At 39.7% G+C, this 18,890-nt stretch overlaps 1 protein-coding gene and 1 long non-coding RNA gene across 7 annotated transcripts in view; one reads left to right on the top strand and one right to left on the bottom strand.

Annotated features, from left to right (window-relative positions):
* Nucleotides 1-15,862, bottom strand: part of LCORL (ligand dependent nuclear receptor corepressor like) — a 177,161-nt gene extending 161,299 nt beyond the window's left edge. For 2 of the 6 annotated variants that reach the window (XM_020992645.2, XM_078148595.1), the window contains exon 1: nt 15,610-15,862. In XM_020992645.2, coding sequence (XP_020848304.1) covers nt 15,610-15,757 — 148 coding nt within the window. In that variant the 5' untranslated portion in view covers nt 15,758-15,862. Of the gene's footprint in view, nt 1-9,076; nt 9,195-15,609 lie in introns of those variants that run through there. The other 4 variants (XM_078148596.1, XM_020992674.2, XM_020992680.2 and 1 more) reach the window with 4 other exon arrangements.
* A 58-nt stretch (nt 15,863-15,920) lies between these two features.
* LOC110213290 (uncharacterized) overlaps nt 15,921-18,890 on the top strand; it is a 56,951-nt gene continuing 53,981 nt past the window's right edge. The window contains exons 1-2 of the long non-coding RNA XR_013484084.1: nt 15,921-16,201; nt 17,685-17,766. This is a non-coding gene — a long non-coding RNA (uncharacterized LOC110213290). The remainder of the gene's footprint in view (nt 16,202-17,684; nt 17,767-18,890) is intronic.

The following is an 18,890-nucleotide window of genomic DNA, read 5'->3' as shown; positions in this document are numbered from 1 at the left end:
AAGGCTAACTAAAAGGGGTTTCATTTTTACATTTAACAAAAAGATTCAAAAGCCACTAAAACTCTTTAGTTGGAAGATTTTTAAAGAGGCTAGAAAATTAAGTTACCAAGGTTTTGTTTTTGTTTTTTTTAAATATATAGATATGAACTGGACAGCTAAGTGATGCAAGGTCTAAAGTCAGGAAGACTCATTTTTCTGAGTTCAAACCTGGCCTCAGATACTTATAGCTGTGTGCCCCTGCACAAGTCGCTTGTTTGCCTCAGTTCCTCTTCTGTAAAATGAGCTGGAGAAGGATATGGCAAATCACTTCACTACCTTTGCTAAGAAAACCCCAAATGGGCTCACAAAGAGTTTGACACAACTGAAATGAATGAACAACAACAAAAACAGATGAGTTATTTTATATATATTACACGGTTGTAAGCAATAAAATCACAATGATGGGAACATATATGACAGGAACAATTTCCAAAGATGCTTTAAAAATTCTCCCTCCAAAAAGCTGTTAATTTCTCATTTGTTATTAAATCGGTACCTTTGAATCATTGGAGAATTACAGAATGTTTTTAAATGGTTCTCAAATAAAAATCCTCTAAACTCTTAACAGCCATATGGATGACTGCTTCAAAAATCACTAATATGAAGAGAAACGTAAATCAAAACAACGCTGAAGTTTTACCTTATACCCAAGCAAACTGGCAAAGATGACAAAAGATGAGAATAGTCACTGATGAAGTTAAAGGTAAAATTGGCATATTAATAACACTGTTAGTGAAGCTCAAGTAATCTAACCACTCCAGTAAGCAACTTAACATTATGCTAAGGAAGATACTATGGACATTCACCCACATCCTTTGACCCAGAGAACTCACTGCTACGCATTTATCCCAAGGACTTTCAAGACAGAAAAAAAGGTCCAATATACACAGGACAGCTCTTTTTTGTAGGAGCAAACATCTAGAAACAAAGTAAATGCCCATGGTACATGAATGTGAACATTTTTGTACCAAAAATGAGTATGAAGAACACAGGGAGGCGGGGAGACAGAACCAGAAAAATAATACACATTGACAACAAGGTAAATGAAAAAATAACAAAATAAAAGAAACTGAATGCTAGGAAATTATGACTAAACTTGTTTTGAAGATATGAGAATACACCTCCCTCTCTTATTTGAAAAAGAACACAAATGTAGAATACTGCATATACTGAACTTGGGAGTTTTTCAGTACATTTTTTCCCCCTCTTTCTTTTTATTCTTTATTATAAGGGATAGCTCCCTGAGTAGGAGATGGATTTACTGGGAAATAAAATATGGTGACACAGAAACAAAAGTTGTAATTGTTTTTAAAAATCACCCTTATCTGTAGGGGACAGACTATGGCGATTTATTTTATTTTTTTAAGTACTGGTAGGTAACATACTCCTGGATAATCACTTCAGCAAATTTGAGACACTCTTCTTCTTTAAAAAAAGAAAATTTCATAAAATCTTTAAGTCTGACAATTCTTCTAAAGCACTATGCCAAGAGATAACCAGCCAATCTCTGTATGGAAAACACTGTAGAGGTAGAGACTGGAATTTACTGGCTATGTAGGGTGAAGGAGACTCAGGAGTCAACTATGACTTCTAGGCTGTGTACCTTGGTAACTAGAAGGATACTTGGTGCCCTCAAAAGAAACAGGAAGGTTCAAAAGAAGAGTGACTTGAGGGAGGATAGTCAGATCTGCAATACAGATTGCAATACATCCTTGCCTACATCCTGCTTTACTCTAACACACAGAAAATGAAAAGGGGACAGGAGAGAAGAGGGAAGGTAGGGAGTAAGGGGAAGTTTTTATTCACTGGCCCCTGCTCAAGAGCCCAAAACAGCAAGGTGTGCCTCATGCAACCACAAAAAGGAGGCACGAAGTAGGTACAATGGGGGAAGGAGAGGATTTCCTTCAAGGTACCTGCACAGCAGCAGCTGGGAATGACTGAGTCTGATTGTGCAGCCAGGTGTATACCTGGCACAGAAGGGGGAGGTAAATTCAATTCCTAAGAGTTCTTGGTACCTGTGAAGGTTTTGTGTTCCTGTTCTATGAAAATCCTAAAATGATTTCCTTACAGACAAACACACGAGGGTGCTCTAGTCAACCAATATTAGATGGACAAAAATTTTCAGAAAAAAAGTTTTTCTCCTACTTCTTCAAATTATTGTTAAGAATAACATATAATAAGAATTAATAAAGAATTATTAATAACACTACTATATTTTACCACCTACCTGTTAACAGGCTAAGTAAAATATCAACTCTTATTATTAGTCACCTGCTCTAATAAACTAGAACCTTCAATTGTTTTTACTAGTTAAATTCCTTCAGAGGAAAAATAAAATAATATTGTGTCCAGATCTGATTCACAAAGAAATTAACTAAAATGATAAAGGAAAATCAACTTTTGGCAATACATATTAATGAAAGTTATGATATAAGAAAGGGCTTTTGTTCAAAGATATACCAAATAAATGTTAATTGAATCTTTATTATGTGTGAGGTACTGTGCTAGATGCAAGTACACAAAAAACAACATAGTCTCTGCCTGTGAGAAGCTTATAATCTCATCGTAAGAAAGAGATGAAACATGTATACAACACGGGAGGGCACTTCAAATCAGAGGACCTGGCTTTGTGTCTCAGCTGTCTGCTGTTACTTGTGTGAAAAAGTTGAGCAAAATCATTCAACTTCTATGATCCTCAAGTTTTGTTATGTCCCATGAGGCTACATTCCTCCTGATTCCTCTATCATTTCCCAGCAACCTCTTCATCCTGGAAGATCACTTTAGTCCTGGAACTCATACCTAGAGAAGGACCCCACACTTCTGGGGCCCCTACTTGACCGGATGGCTTCTCCCAGACCCTCCATTTAAGGAGAGATCCAGTCCCCGGCCCCCTCACCCAGCCAACCATCTCTTCATTTCCCACCAGGCAGAACTACTCCACATTCTCTATCATCTCCCCTCCCCCTCAGCTCTCACTTTCAGTATCCTTTTAATGTATTGTCTTCTTTATTAAAATGTAAGATCCGTGAGGAGAGGAAATATTTTTTCCTACTGTTTGTACTGCCAGCATTTATCACAGTGCGTAGCAAGAGAAAGCACCTCTAAATCTATGGGGGGGGGGGGAGAATGAAATAATTGTTAGAAGGAAATACCAACAAAGTGGTATGATATCAGAGTAGAAATATAATAAGGTAATAAAGAATGCTAAATTTGTAGCTACATGATGTTGGGCAAGTTCTTAATCAAATTGGGCTTCAGTTTTTCCTATGTATAATTATTTGCATCATAGGGTTTGCCACAAAAACAAAATTAAATAATCTAATAAAGCACCGTAAGTCCCCAGCACCTAGCATTATACTTTGCACACTGTAGGTATTTAATGTTGACTGAATTCTAGCAAAGGAAAAGAGAGTGGCAATCAGAAAATAAACTCCTCGAATTACAGGCAGGATTTACAGAGATAGAAATGGGGTGGTGGGGGAGGACAAAAGATAAGAGCAGAAAGGATTCAGGTAGAATCAAGAGCATAAACAAAGAAAAGGAGGCAAGAAAATGAAGGACAGATATCAAGAGTTATGACATGGTCCAGTTTTGCCAGAGTGCAGGTTACTGTGAAAGGCAGTAATGCACAATAAGGTCAGAGAAAGAGGATATGGTCAGAGTATCAAAGGCTTTCAAATGTATTACAGAAACAGGAAGATGCAATGTGGTAAAATATAGCCAAGTAAAAATCGTTCAGCTGAGGGCAAGAACCATGACAGAGAGAAAAGGACAGAGGATAGACTATAAAAGGTAGAAAGAACCATAAGGAGCAAAGAAGAAAAAAGATGAAATGAAAAGGTCAAACTAAAGTTCTGAGGCAGTGTGACACTAGGAGAAAGAAGTGGCTTTTTACTAGACATCTGGCAGTAAAAAGAAGAGATTTTAGAAGACAAGATGACAAACTGGAAAGAAATGACATTTTGAGTTTAAACGGTCTGGCAAGACAGTCAGGTGGAAAAGTGGGTCTGCAGTTCAGGAGAGAAGTCAAAGCTATGGATTTAGAACTGGATGTCATACACACAGAGGTGATAGCAAATGATAACACCACTAATGGTCAGTAAGTTGATATAAAGGATCTTTTGTGAAAATAGAACTTTGAGGATTACCCTTGGGGGTAGGTCCAGGAAAGGTACAGAATGAACCCTCAGAGGAACGATGAGAACCAGGAATATAGTTACTCAGAAGTAAAAAAAAAAAAGAGTTTCAAGAACGGATAATCAACATTGTCAAATGCATAAAGAGGTCATAGATTTGACTAAGCCATGTCTAGAAATTTATACCAGTTCAAACTAACATAAACGAAGACCTAAGAAGGAGTTTGTAAACTTTATCTTCTTCAGATTATTGCACTATTCTTATAGCCTGCTGAAGAGCAAATAAGCTAAAGTCAAGTGTTGCTCTGGAAAAAATACCTAAGAATAAGTTCCTCAAATACACATCACACTGATTCTTTGTATTTCCCATAGAATATATGTCCCATGTAGATCTTAAGATTCCGTACTTTTTGAGTCATGGAGGAGGGGATGAGAATGAACACTTTACCCATTGTGCTTTGTTTAGTAAGTGGAGTTAGAAGTGGCTGACACTTCTGGTTACCTACCTGTCTGTCTGTCTGTCTCTCTCTCTCTCTCTCTCTCTCTCACACACACACACACACACACACACACACACACACATACACACACGATGTGTATGTATACATACATGCAAATATGTATTACACGTATATAGATATTGAGATTATCTACTCACATACTATATACATATGCTACTGAACTACGTAATTCACCCGTGGGGAAGGCAAAGATCAAGTAGTAATTATAATCACAAAAAATATCACCAAGAAGTCTTTTAAAAAGCCAGTTTCCTTGATGCACTTAAATGTTTAACTAATCATTAACTACAGTTAATTAATAAAGGGAAGGCAGAGCAACAAAGCCCAAGTAGTAGCACATAACTCAAGTACAATCAAACCCAAAGTAGTACCTCTAAAATTGTCAAGAACATATTTGGATACATCTAATTTTCTCGTCCAGGAAAGTGAGATTTAAGAATGAAATTGGATCTTATCTATTCTCATTCCTCTTCAGAATTGGAGGTAGAATCCCATAGCAACGGCAGTTCTGGCTTTTTTTCCCCTGGTCGGAACAGGTGATTTTAGTCTGTCAATTGCTCCCAAGTGTAAAAACTCACTCTGCCCATGCAGATCAGCAACTATTCTGTAACTTGCCTTGATGACTTGTCTATAATCACATATCTAGCATATATCTTCCTTACTCAGACCTTCTTGACTTTAGGCCAACCAAGAGACTTCTAGGCCGTAAGTAATACTGCCCCCTCAGCCTTGAGAAACCAAATGCTACAAAACTTTTCCTCCTTTTGGTTCCCTCCATGAAAAGAAATTTTTCTTACCAAAGACATCTTTTTAATTTTTTTTCCATTTTCTGCCTTGTACTGTAGTTAGTCATTTTTAATTCTGTTATACTCCTATGCCCCATAAGAATTTAAGCTCCTTAAAGTCAGAATTTTTTCTTATCTAGTTTTACATCAAATGCAATACCTCGAACACAATAAGTACAAACTATGAAATCTAGTGAGCTCTAATACTTCAGTGAGTAGAATAGGAACAGAACTGATAACCTCCTATACTCTCTTAAAAGCTAAATCTCTAACTTCTTAGTAACGAGCTACTTTTGATTTCCTCTAAATCTTGCCAATTCTAATGAGAGAACAAAAAGTACAAATAATTAATAGTTGTAGATAAGACAAGAAACAGGTAGTCTATTCTCTTTCCTACTGATAATCTCTAAAAGATATGGGAAAGAAGAAAAGGAAGGCTCAGTGGAGAAGAGCAACTTGGAAGTAGACAAGGAATAAGGCTTTAAGAACTGACCAGTAGATGGAGAACAGCTTAAAGACTCTAATATTCAAAGAAAATAGGGCAGTTGTAATCTTCTGAAATTACCAGAATAATTTACAACCATAATTTTAAAATAGTTAAATCTTGTAAAGATATTAGAACACAAACATGTGTAAACTCTAAATCCAGTGTATTTGAAACAATATATTCATGTATCATTTTCAGAAAATATTTGACAAAAGCTCCTTTTGGGGGGCCAATACTAAATATTTGGTAACAAAAGAAATCCTTGGTGGTCATTTTAAAATTAGCTAAGTGTGTAAACACAAACACATACACACACCCCTACATATATATTTTACTATATAAATGCTATATAAAATTAATCAAGTAAGCATTCATCTCAAAGATATTTAAGGATGAAACCTGAAAAGGAACAACAGACAAAAAAATGAAAGATCTTAAATAAAAGATTTTTATAACCAACATTTTTCATTATCAAAGACGGTACAGCTACACATTTGAACTCTAATATTAGTCAAAATAGCTCTAAAAAAGGATGGGAAAAACAGCTGGATTATATCATGTATGCGCATTGCATACATGGGGGAGGCAGCTCTGGAGGTGACATTATTTTAGGGAAGGGCATTGAGAAACTGTCAAGGAATTAATTCTCAAGTAGGGAGAAGACAGCATAGAAAATATCTTTAGCTCCTTGTTACAAGCAAAATCAATAACCACCAATTGAAATGCTTCCAATTCTACAAGACTTAAGAAAAATCTACACACTGATGGAAGGCATACTTGAGGAAGGCTGAAGAAGGGATTTTACAGTAGACCACATTTTTATAGTCAAACAACTGACTGAAACAAAGAGAGAACATAAAATCCTACTGTGCTTAGTGACTGCTGGCTATAAAAAAATAAAGCATTTAAATTTTTAGAGGGAAATGTTACTTCTAAGATTCTTCTCCAACAAGACATCCTCCATGTATATGGAATGATAATCATATAACATTCTACATAAAATGTAACCTTTTTTGATAGCCCTCCTGATTAATATAAAGTGAGGCATAAAACAAAGACACATATACTTGCCAAGGGTGTTTGCCACAATCATGGAGGTTATCTAACGCGAAGTCTAAATGAAAAAGGTGGTAAAGTAAGGCATTCCAGATGCTCCTGCTTGCAGAAGACATGTTCATTGCATCAAGCCAAGAACATTTCAATACCTAAATGAAATTAGTAATCACTTACAAAAGTTCAGCCTAACTATCCACACCTAAAAACAATTAATGAATGATGAATAACCCAGACTACCTCGGGTGGACAACTCAGAAAGTTTGTCCATTATTACAGATTAATGGATAGGCAATGGAAATGGATAATGAGCTGGGCTCAGAATTAAAGTGGAAAGCAGGAATGATTGACTTCTAGAAATAGCAAAGTTTTTTTAATCGCTCCAAGCTCATCCCTGAAATTAGCTCAACTTTTTAAAACCAATACAATTGCAAAGATGTTGTATAGCTGTGAACTGTGACTACATTTATGGGGGGGGGGGAGTTGAGGCTCACCCACAGAGCAATGGAGAGTGCATGATAAGTATGAGAAGGCTGAAATGCATTACTAATTAAGAATTATGCAGGAACAATAGTGTAAAGGATGTTGAAGAAATATTCAAGAATAAGAAAAAAAGATAAACTAATCACATAGCAACACAGGATGATAGCTTCTACACTTCTACACTTCATTCATCTTCACCTAATCAAGATAATGAAAGAAAATCCCTATGTTGGGTGTCACTCCCAAAGGATTTATGGGTGGACATGGTCAAGAGCAGCAAAGGATAGACATGAACATCTTATAATCGAGTCATCAGAGGAAGTGCTCAAATCGATAAGATCACAGATTCTTTGAAATATACAGAATACACAAATACACACACAAACATGTACCATGAAAAGAGCTAATTATAATAAATTAATGGTATGGTAAATTATATTTGATATATTATATAACTATATTATAAATGGCATAAATACTTGAAGGGAAATATCAATTTTTAGTTGAGTTTCAAAGGGTAGAAGTGGTAATTGAGAAGTGGGAACTGGCAAAACCATTTCATTAATTTAGGAAGGTCTCCAAAAGATAAGAGGCAAGAAAATATATGAAAAAAGCACCACACATCTTGAGCTAACACACAAATGAAGAAGGCTAAAGAAAGAATAACTCCACCAGTAGGGCCACCAGAAGAATGAACTAAAGACAATGCTAAAAGTTTTCACTCCATATAAAAAGGCACAAGGGAGATATCTTAGGGTTTTAAGCTATGCAATAAAACTGGCTGTTGAGAATGACTATTTATGTAGGATTTAAAATAAACAGAAAGCTGGGAAGTCAGCAAAGACATTTCAGTAAGCTATATATGAGGTTATCAGGATCTGGACAAAGGCTTCAATAGAAGTGAATGACAGCTGAATCTAAGAGGTACTGCAGAGGAAGCATTGTTAATTTACCAAGGGAATGAATGGAAGGACAAGAGGATAGCAAGAAATTTAAATGACTAAAGTTCCAAGTGGCTTAGAAGAGGAAACTGGGACTGAATGATTCCCAATTATGTTTCTGTTTCTTTTTAGTAGGGAAGAGAGGTGGAGGGTGGGCGCTGGGGTGGAGGAGGTAGAGAAGAGAATGTAAAACAAATCTTCAAGTATGGCCAAGTATCTCAGATGATGCAAAATTCACAACTAAAAATATTTCAATTCTTATTTTTAAAAGTATTATTTGCCATCCATATACAAAAGCTGGCCCAACTAACCCATCACTCTTGTTTTTCTAATGACAGTGATAGGTTCATATTGACCATTTACACCTTGTTACTCTCTTGTGACTTAAAAATTTGTTGTGATGAATACAGATACAGCCACAGTACAGGAAAAAAAAATGTAAATGATCTACCAGGGAAGTGAAATGGTGTTGTCTGCACTGCACCCTAACCAACGGTTCATAAATTTATGCCTCACAACACTAAAAAAAGAGCACTATTAAAAAAAAAACACAACAATGCTGGGATGCTGCAATTAGATGGGAATCACTACAGTAGAAGATCGAAAAGTTACATATCCAAAATCCACATACCTTTGCTGTTCCTCCCAGGATTGCACTGTGGTGGAAGAAGCGAAGGCCAGGGCTGGAAGTCAGACAAGTCAGAGGAACGTAGGGGGGCACAGGAACAGCCGCTTATCTCGTGCACAGCCAATCAGGGCGGGGTGCGCACGTGCGGCCAGCCAAGGAAAGTAGCGTGGGCAAGGAGGGGACGGCACCACGCAGAAATCAGGCTATGATATGTTCAGACCAGTCTGTAGCCCATATCTAACATCTGCAAAAATACAAAATTCGCACACTGCTTGGTCCCAAGGATGGCAGATTTTTGATCTTCTACTGTATAAAATGATCCAGAATACAGTATCTCAAAATTTGCATGCAAAAATTCCTCAGTATTATTCCCTCCTCCCCTCCCTTAAAAAAAAAGATATATAAATACTGAGGCACAGAAAAAAAGACAAATTGGTCCTGCCTAAACCACCAAAAAACTTCTAATATAATTATGGATTTCAAGTTACCTAATATAGGGTAACCATGATGCTTCAATTTACCTATCTATGATATGGGTACAATAGTGCCAGGGCTTGAATTCAAGAAATAGAAAAGGAATCAAAAGCCAATTTTTATTAGAGTCAACTTTTGAACAAAGAAACCTGGAATAGATACCACCCCATCCTTACAAATTCTCAGTCTTGTTATAAGGTTAGATAGCAGTCTGAGCAATCCCTATCATACCTCTAAAGCTTTTGTCCTAAAGGTCTCCTGCTTTTCACAGCCAGACTCCTAGGAAAAGCTCTCTATATTCCTTGCCTCCACATACTCACTTCCCAGTTCCAGTATTACTACTCAACTGAAACTGTGCTCTTGAAGATGAATGACAATCTTATTTGCAAAAGTTAATGGTCTTTTCTCAGTCTTCATCCTTTCTGACCCTTCTGCACTTGACAAAGTTGACCACCCTAACAACATTCCCCTTTTTGTTTGTAGAAACTCTTTCAAGAGTTTCAAGATACTATTGTCTTCTAGTTCTTTTTCCCTGTCTGACTTACCCTTTTCAATCTCTTTTTGTAAGGTCCTCAATTTCTTTCTTTTCTACATTCACTGTCAATGATCTCATCAACTACCATGGATTCAAAATCATCTCTATAAAGTTGAGTCCCAGATTCACACATCCAGCCCTCATCCTGCATCTGAGCTTTATCACCTAGATGCCCCACAGGCACCCCAAACTCAACATATCTAAAACAGACACCAAACTTTCCCCTTAAATGTATTCCTTTTCCTAATTTCCCTATTTTGGTGGAGGACATCCATCTTTTCAGTGAATCATGGTTTGTAATGTTACAGTAATCCTCTCTGGGGTTTTCCTATTGCCTCATCCCATATATCCCATCTGTGGTAAAGTCTTAGCTCTTCTACCTCCACAACATTTCTCACACCCATTCCCTTTTCTCCACTCATGTGATCATAACTCTAGTTCAGAGTTGCATTATCTCTTGCCTGGATAATCAAAATGGCCCTCTAATTGCTCTCCATTCTTTCAGGCTTTACCTTCTCTTCAATCCATCCTCCACAAGGTTGACAAATTAATATGCAAATGCATAAGTCTGTCCACATTATTTCCCCTGCTTAAAAAGCTTCAGTGGATTCCTTCTGCCTCTACAATAAAATACAAGCTCCTGCTTGGCATTTAAAGCTCTTTACAATATGAATCTAACATACCTTTGCAGAATGATTTCATACTACTTGTCCTCTGCCTCTTGGAATTTCTAGATCCTTTGATGGCTCAGCTCAAAGGCCATCTCCTACAAGAATGCTTCTCCACTTCGAAATTATTTTTCATATGGTTTGTATTTACTTATCTTTGTAAATGTTGTTTTCTCCTAATAGAATATAAGCTCCAGGAGGGCAGGAGCTGTTTTTTCTCCCCTGCATATATATGTATTCCCAGCACCTGGCACATAGTAAGCATTAATACTTGAATTGAATCTGGATAGAAATAGTAAGAGGATTGGTTTGAAGACAGAAGTCAGCATAACCTAGGCATTTATGCACTTGAATCAGTACAATTCTAAAGTAATCTGGACATGAGATTCCACTACAAATGCCCTACAGGACATCAAAAGAAGAGAATACTCAACTCATTCTCATACCTCTGCCATGATAAACTAATAATTCCATGAATGGCCACTTTACAAACAGAGGCAGTTGTGAATAGCTCTAGGAAGTGAAAAAGCTCATGTGAAGGGTAGGCTAGAATGATAAGAAAACACAAAGATTGACTATAGGAGATTTAGAGTGGCTCACAACTGGTAGTGATTTTTTTAGTGGATGTAACTACTTATCTTTGTAGCATTATATGGCAGGGAGATATCAAATGTACTCAGGTTTACTCATTTCTAAAATAACAGGTTGAACTAAGATGATCTCTAAGGTCCAACTCTAAAATTCTACTATCCTATGAAAAAGTCCACTCATTTATCTAGGACGTAGATTTATTCGATCCCTTGTTTCCTCTCCTCTTCTTAGGGACACTTTCTTTTATTTAGTTACACCTCCAGAGAAGCCAAGGGAAAAAAAAAGATAGCTCAAATGAGTTAGTCAATTTGATGCCCATTTGTACCTATCATAAAAGGATAGATGGGAGAAGAAACTGAAACTATGAGCTAAAATTAGGCTGGGGACTTATTATCAATTTTATATTATCCATTAGCTGTTAAAAGTTAGCTAGAGACAGAGACCTGGTTTCTAGTCCCATTTCCACAAGTTGTCATATATGCCTTATACAAGCCACAACTTTTGAGGATCTTAGTCTTCTCTTCTATATACTATCTATGCTGCCTACATCACAAGATTACTATAAAGACCAAGTAAGATAACGGCTGTAAAAGCACTTTCCAAAGGGGAAAAAAATGTTACACAGAGCAGTGTAGTTAAAAGAACACTAAATGTGAAATCAGAAGATCTAAGTTATAATCTCAGTTCTGTTTCTTATTATCTATGTGACTATGGGCAAGTCACTTCGCTCTCTGGATCTAAGTTCGGACAGCTGTAGAATGAGAGGGGTTAGGTTAGATAACATGATCTTCAACTTCCTTTCCAGTTCTAAATCCTATTATTTCATGAATAGATAAATTAAAAAGAGATAAATACCTTTGGTTATTTAGCATTTACTTTAGATTGGACCTCCTTCTATTTTTAGTTTTCAGAGCTTAAACAAAGAACTAGAATGAGTTCCTCAAGAACAAGGAACTGTCTTGCTTTTCTGTATCTTCAACCCTCCTCCCTCTTTTAGAGTTGGTACACTAATGAACACACAGTTGACATTCAATTAAGTGTTTGTTGAAGAGAAGAATGTACACAAGTGAGTGAACAGTGGAGGCAAAATACAGAGGGAAAAACTGAAATTACATCATCTCCCTAGTTCTTAGAGTTTCTAATGTACTATAGAGGGAGACAAGGCCTCAGATTGCAAAGGGGAAACCAAAAAGGTGGCACAGATTAGTGACAATCCTAACATAATAGTAAACTGATAACTATTCCACAATTTCTGGAGTTAAAAACCTTTCTTCCTTTCCAAGTCCAAGATAAACTGCTTAATTGTGTCAAATAATTATGAAATGTTATGATCAGTAAATTAAACCTATAATAAAATAAGCTTATTCCCCTACTCACTTCCTTAACTAGAGAACATTATAACAGTTATGAAAGAATGAGTCAAATTATTTCAGTGAGTTAAAGTTAAGGACAGATTCAGAAAATCAGAAATACTCTGCATTCACTGTATTAGAGAAATGTTGTTCAGCATCCCTGTACTTCTTTAAAAAAAATCTTTTTAGATTGTCTTCAAAGTCCAAGAAGAGTAAGTTTTTGCAAAACAGTTTGACACACTATACTACTGAAGCACTATTCAATAAAGGGGTGGGCCTTTCCATAGTGAGAGAAAACTAAATATAAGTATATTGTGTAATAACACTCCCAATATACATTAGTGGATTTGGGTATTGTCACATGATATAGTTTAATAACACAATGCATACATCAAATTTTAAAACATACTGTTTCTTTTATAAAGAGGGGGCTGGCTTGACTAGGTGTTAAAACTTCTATAAACTACGGCTGTGTTTGGAATAGTTTTCAGATGATAACAGCTAACATTAATATAGTACTTACTATGTGCCAGGCATTGTGCTAAGTGCTCTACAATTATTATTTTATTTTATCCTCACAACAACCCTGGGAGAGAGATGCTATTATCGCTCCCATTTTACTGATAAGGAAACTGAGGCAAACAGAAGGTAAGTGACTTGTCTGAGGTCACACAGCTAGTACATGTGTGAGGCCTAACTCAAACTCAGCTTTTCCTGACTCCAGGCCCCCTGTCCCTCCCCAAAATTTACATTCACCCACAGCTTCCACCTATACTCTGCTAAAAAAAGGTAGTATTAAAAATGCTATATCAGCTATAATTTTTTTTCAACAAGTTCTAATTCTATTTGAAGACCCAGTAATGTTGTGCAAAAAGTTGTTCCAAATTTATTTTACTGATCAATCATAAATGATTTTGTTTTTAAATGTTCTTAAAGTCTGAAGATTTTGAAAAAGGGGGGCAAGCTAGTGGTATTTCAGAGGACACATCTTCCCACATCGTTGCACTTAATAAAGGAGATGAATGGAAAAACTAAACATCCTTGCCTCCTTTCTTTTTGTCATTAAAACCACTGCAATATGCCTTCTTCAGAAAGTAGTGACACGGAATACAACCCCGTTAGAATTGAAACTGCTTCAGTTAGAATCAGAATTAATCATTTTAAGAGTGTTTAGCTGAAAGTGAAAACAGGTTTTCCAACCGAATAATTTCAATGAACAATTATACGAATGCACCCATATCATATTCAAGAAGCAGAAGAAACTTTCTGCCATCCTCCCATTAGCATTTCTTTAATAACTAAAATATTAAAATGATCAAATTTGACGTTTGACAAAACCCTACCGTCTGCCAACTCTTCATTCTTTGGACACCCCGATAACTCAACGTACAGTCTAAATGTAGCAATATCAAATTATATAAGTGCTACATATAAGCCTCTAATTAGAAAAATCTCCCCGAGTTTGATTCCCTGTATCAACGGTGTCCTGTAACACAACGCACGTACATATCACTCAGGAAAATGAGGTATTCTCTCCTAAAGACTCTAAACAAATAATTGGGGTGAGCAAGAGGGCACAAGAACAGATGGAAACAAGCAAGAGACTTGTTTTTCTATCATACTTCAGATTATTGTCCAAAGCAAAGCAAGCGACTAGACAATACAACCTTTCCCCGCCCAGCCCCTGACCCCCCTCTCCCCGCCGCCACCGCCACCACCACCACCTCCCCGCCCCTTACAAAATAATCCATTCTCTTTTCCTCGACTAGGAAACCAACCTGCTGAACTCCAAACGCACGTCTTACGGCAGAGCAGAGGCAAAAGCAAGGTGGGAAAGCTCTCCCTCTCCGGAGGGAGCAGCCCCATGGAATGGGCCCCCCAATACGCAAAAGTTTGAAGGGAACGGGGTGCAAGCCCTACAAACTGGGTGAGCACGAGAAGGAAAAGGTGGGGCTTTGGGGGGGGTGGGGAGGGGAATGAATTAGGGGAGCCGGGAGGGGGGAGAGTAGTATGTGGAAACCGCCACATGACACCAAAGGAGACCAGAGCCGTTGGGGCGTCCGCAGGGGAAAGGGGGGGTGTCGTTGTCATAGCAACACCCCCCCTCCCCATCCGTCCAGACTTCCAAAGAGGGAGGAAGAACTTCAAATCCCAACCGTCAGCGCACGAGCGGCTCCTTCTTAAAGAGGTACGCACCCCCCCACCCGCCCCGCCACCGCCTCCCGCCGCACGGAGCTCAAGTGCCCCCCGCCCGCCCCAGCACCGGGGATCCAGGGGAGGAGGCCAGAGCTTTCACCTCTGTCCCCCCCACTTTCTTCTCCTTGACACTGGCTGCCTTCCGCGCCCCATCCCTGCAAGCGCCCCAAAGCAGCTTCCTTTCCCCCCTTCTTCCTTGAACTCAGCCGAGTCCTCCCGGCCGCCCCCCTCCACACCCCGCCCTGGGCACGGGCGGGCGACGAGCCCCCCTCGCGTACCCTCCTCTCCTTGCCACCGACCCAAAGCCCGGAGTTTCCTCTTGGCCGGCCGGCCAGCCGGCCGGCCCTCCCTCCTTGTCTTCACGGCCGGGAGCCGCTTCCTCCGCTCCCCTGCGCTGACAGGAGGAGGAGGAGCAGAAGCAAGAAGCAGAGTTTCGCCGGGGGAACGATCCCCTCACTTGTGGGGGGGGGGAGTGAAAGAAGGGGGGTTAGTTCCGAACTAAGAGTCCCCGGGAGACGAGGTGGGAAGGCAACGATTGCGGACGAAGACCGCCAAGCCGGGCCCCCCAGACAAAAGGAAGACCAGGAGCCGCCGCCTCCCCTCTCCCCCATTGAACTGACCCGAAACGGGGGAGATATCAACTCAAAATCCTCTCAGCTTAAACTCCTCGAGGCAGCCGCCGCGCGGAGACCGGGAGAAACCGGCCTGTGTCTCTCTTACCTACACAGTGCATGAGGCGGTGGCGCCAAGAATCGAGTTCCCGCCGGAATCCTCTCCTCTCCGCCGCGCACCGAGGGCTCCGGCACTGAGCGGCGGCGGCAGCGGCGGCGGCGGCAGCAGCGGCCATTCTCCCTCTTCCCTTGTCCATCTGCGTCCCGCGTCACGCGCCCTCATTTACATACGGGCGGCGCAGGCACGAGGCGGGGGCGCGATCCCTCGGCGCGAGCCCCGAAGCGCGCGCCACTCTCTCCCGCTCCCCCCCCCCACCGCCCAGAGAGAGAGGGGGGGAAGAGGAGGTTAGGAGGAGAATTGATTGACACGTGTCACTACCTTCCCCCTCCATTCTCCGTGGGAGGAGAGCCGGAGGCGGGGATAGTGGGGAGGAGGAAAGTAATTGCTCTACAGACTCCACCCCCTCCAGTCCCCTGGAGTTAACTGAGCTCTCGACTCAAACCTCGGGCTGAAGAGAGCCCCCGCTCCCCCCTTTAGGAACCGTCGTGCTAATGAAGTGGATTCACGAAGCCTTCTCCCACTCCGACCCCTCGGAGACTTCACTTCCCAGTCTTCCGTGCGCCTGAAGTGCAGCGAGCAGGTCTGCACTCGGGCTCACTGCATGCTGGACCCTGTAGTCTGCGTGGGGGGTGGGGGGTACACTCTGGGGCCACCTTTGTATCGCCAAGGAACAGCTCCTTTCGGCTCCTCGGCCTCTTCCTCCTCTGCTCGGCAGACTTAGCGTCGTCTTGGAGCTGGAGTCTTGTTTAACCGATCTATTAAGAGATTAGGGGCTGAGCTGCTTCTTGGGCGGCAATAAAAGGTTTGGCTAAGCTACCCGCGGAGTCGACCCTAGGAGTGGGTTGTTGCCATCCCTCCAACGCTTTGTTTTTAAGTGATGGGTATCGCTCTGTGTTATTATCATCCCCTCACTTTGCAGTGAGGAGAGCGCCCGTTGGGGAGGAAGAATGGGACCGTTCAGTTGTCATTAAAATAGGCACACCCCCTCCCCCCAAAGAATTTACTGTTGTTGCTCGGTGTAATCCCTGAAAAACCTGGATTACGTCTGAAAATGTACATAAATTTTTAAGAAAGAGGTTGGTGGTTGAGAATCATTTGCCAAAAAGTAGGTTAGGGAAGTCTATAGGTGAATGTCTGTAATTCCAAAAAAGATAGCAGCCTTCTCAAAAATAAAGATTAAAGACACAATTAAAACTCAGCCCAAAACGTTTATGGAAGAAACTTCTGGTTACTAACTTCAATTACATTTTTTGAAGCTAAGTAATTTTGGAGAAAAAATATCAAAGTAATTCAAAATTTACAGGTAAATACTTTGAGAGCCTTAATAAAACTTAGGCAAAGGGAGACATTTGGCCTCAGTCATGTAAAAGAGGTAAGGAGAGAAAGAAAAACACTGAAAATATCTACTGTGCCAACCAGGCCATGCTTTTAGGATGGATGAGAACACAATTTTACATTCCTGGTATGGATGCAAAATTAGCTAGTTATGGTGCTGAGTAAAATTTTTAATTGGATAGTACCAAAAGTTTTATTTCCAAGTTTGGGGAAAAATGCCTATTGTCCCATGTAGTAGAGGTACAACTGGATTTGGAATCAGGCCTTGGGTTCAAGTTCTGGCATTCCCACATATTATCTTTGTAATGCCTTTGTCAAGGCACATTAACTATAAGTCTCATTTTCTTTATCTCTAAAATAGGGATAATTATTACTTTCCCTGCTTACCTCACAGTTACTGTGAGGAAACCACTTTCTAAACTGTAAGTCACTATGTAAATGTGAACTATAACTTCCTATGAATCCTATGAATTCTGAATACTATACTGTCATTTTTTGACAGTTTATTTTGTAGATTATCCATGCTCTTCACTTCTGTCTACAATGATTTATTGTTCATTAGCAATTCAAAAGGAAATACATGGAAATGAAATTTAAAACAATCTTTTAGTAGAAAGTCTCAGATGTTTTTGAGACAAGTGACATGACAGGTGAAACAACTGACTTCCGTATTTTTAAAATTCTTTCTGAATTTCAGTTATCCATTTCTCCTCTTGTCATTGGAACAGATCATGGAGAGTTGGAGCATTCCCAGCAGCTTTTGGGATCTATCCAAAAAAGCTGGAAAAGGAAAAGACTCAGTGGAGAATGGTAAAATATACAACTTTCCTGTTAAGGTGGAGAACACCATCATCCTCCCACTCATCCAGACTCAAAACTTCAGTGTTTCCTCAATGTCAGACTTGCACTGATGACACATAACCAATCTGTCATTGAATCTTTTCTGTTTCTACCTTTATACTCTCTCTTGAGTATGTTCCCTTATCTCCAGCCACACAATAACCCAACCTAGTACAGGCCCTCATCACCTCTTACTTGGGCTATTGCATAACTATCTAATTGGTCTCTCCCTGCTCCAATCAGTCCTACATTCAGCTGCCAAAGTGATTTTTCCAAAAGCACAAGTATGATCATATCATCAAACACACATACATTCACTCAGTCAACCCCAGTGGCTCCCTCTGGCCTCCAGGATCATAAACGGAGTCCTCTGGCCCTTAGAGCCTTTCATAACCTGACCCCTTCTCACCCTTTTCGTCTCCTAACTCTGGTTTCTACTCCGTGCATTCTCAAATCTGGCTGCCTTGGCCTGTTTGCTGTTCCTCATATGCCACACTTCCATTACTGATTCTTGCACTGCCTATCTCCCATGCCCAGAATGTTCTCTGTCTTTGCCTCTGTTTTTTTGTTTTTGTTTTTAGAGAATGTCTGGTTTCTAAGGCTCAGTTCAAATGCCATTTTCTGCAGGAAGCCTTTTCCAGTCCCCTCACTCTACCAAACCCACCCCCAGATACTTTCTTAGTCTTTCTGTGTCCTTTGCATGTTCATCATGTCACTTTATCCAACTTAAACTGTACCTTTTAAGATAAAAGATCAAGTCTCTTGCTATTATTGTTAATAATATAAATATTCAAATACTGTCTTAAAACTTGCAAAGTGCTTTACATATGTGGAGTGTCCCTATAGCTTAAATTTATTTTCAACTTTAATAGCTTAAAAGAGCTCTAAGACTTTTGAGGACAACTTGTATTATCTCACTTTTCTCCTCATAACCACCCTTTGAAATAGATACTTTTTTCCCCCAATCTGGACCTGTGATTTCATCCTTGTAGAACAGCTTTCCTAAGAAAATTCCTTCTCCCATCAAAGATCTACAAATGTCCTACAGCTCAATCTTAGACTTGCCTGGGGCCCTGAGAGATCTAGGTCTTGAC

This window comes from Phascolarctos cinereus, unplaced genomic scaffold (assembly GCF_003287225.1).
Source record: "Phascolarctos cinereus isolate Bilbo 61053 unplaced genomic scaffold, phaCin_HiC Scaffold_9;HRSCAF=440, whole genome shotgun sequence".
Lineage (NCBI taxonomy): Eukaryota > Metazoa > Chordata > Mammalia > Diprotodontia > Phascolarctidae > Phascolarctos > Phascolarctos cinereus.
The sequence above is the reverse complement of the archived record's forward strand: the minus strand, read 5'-3'. Positions and strand labels throughout refer to the sequence as shown.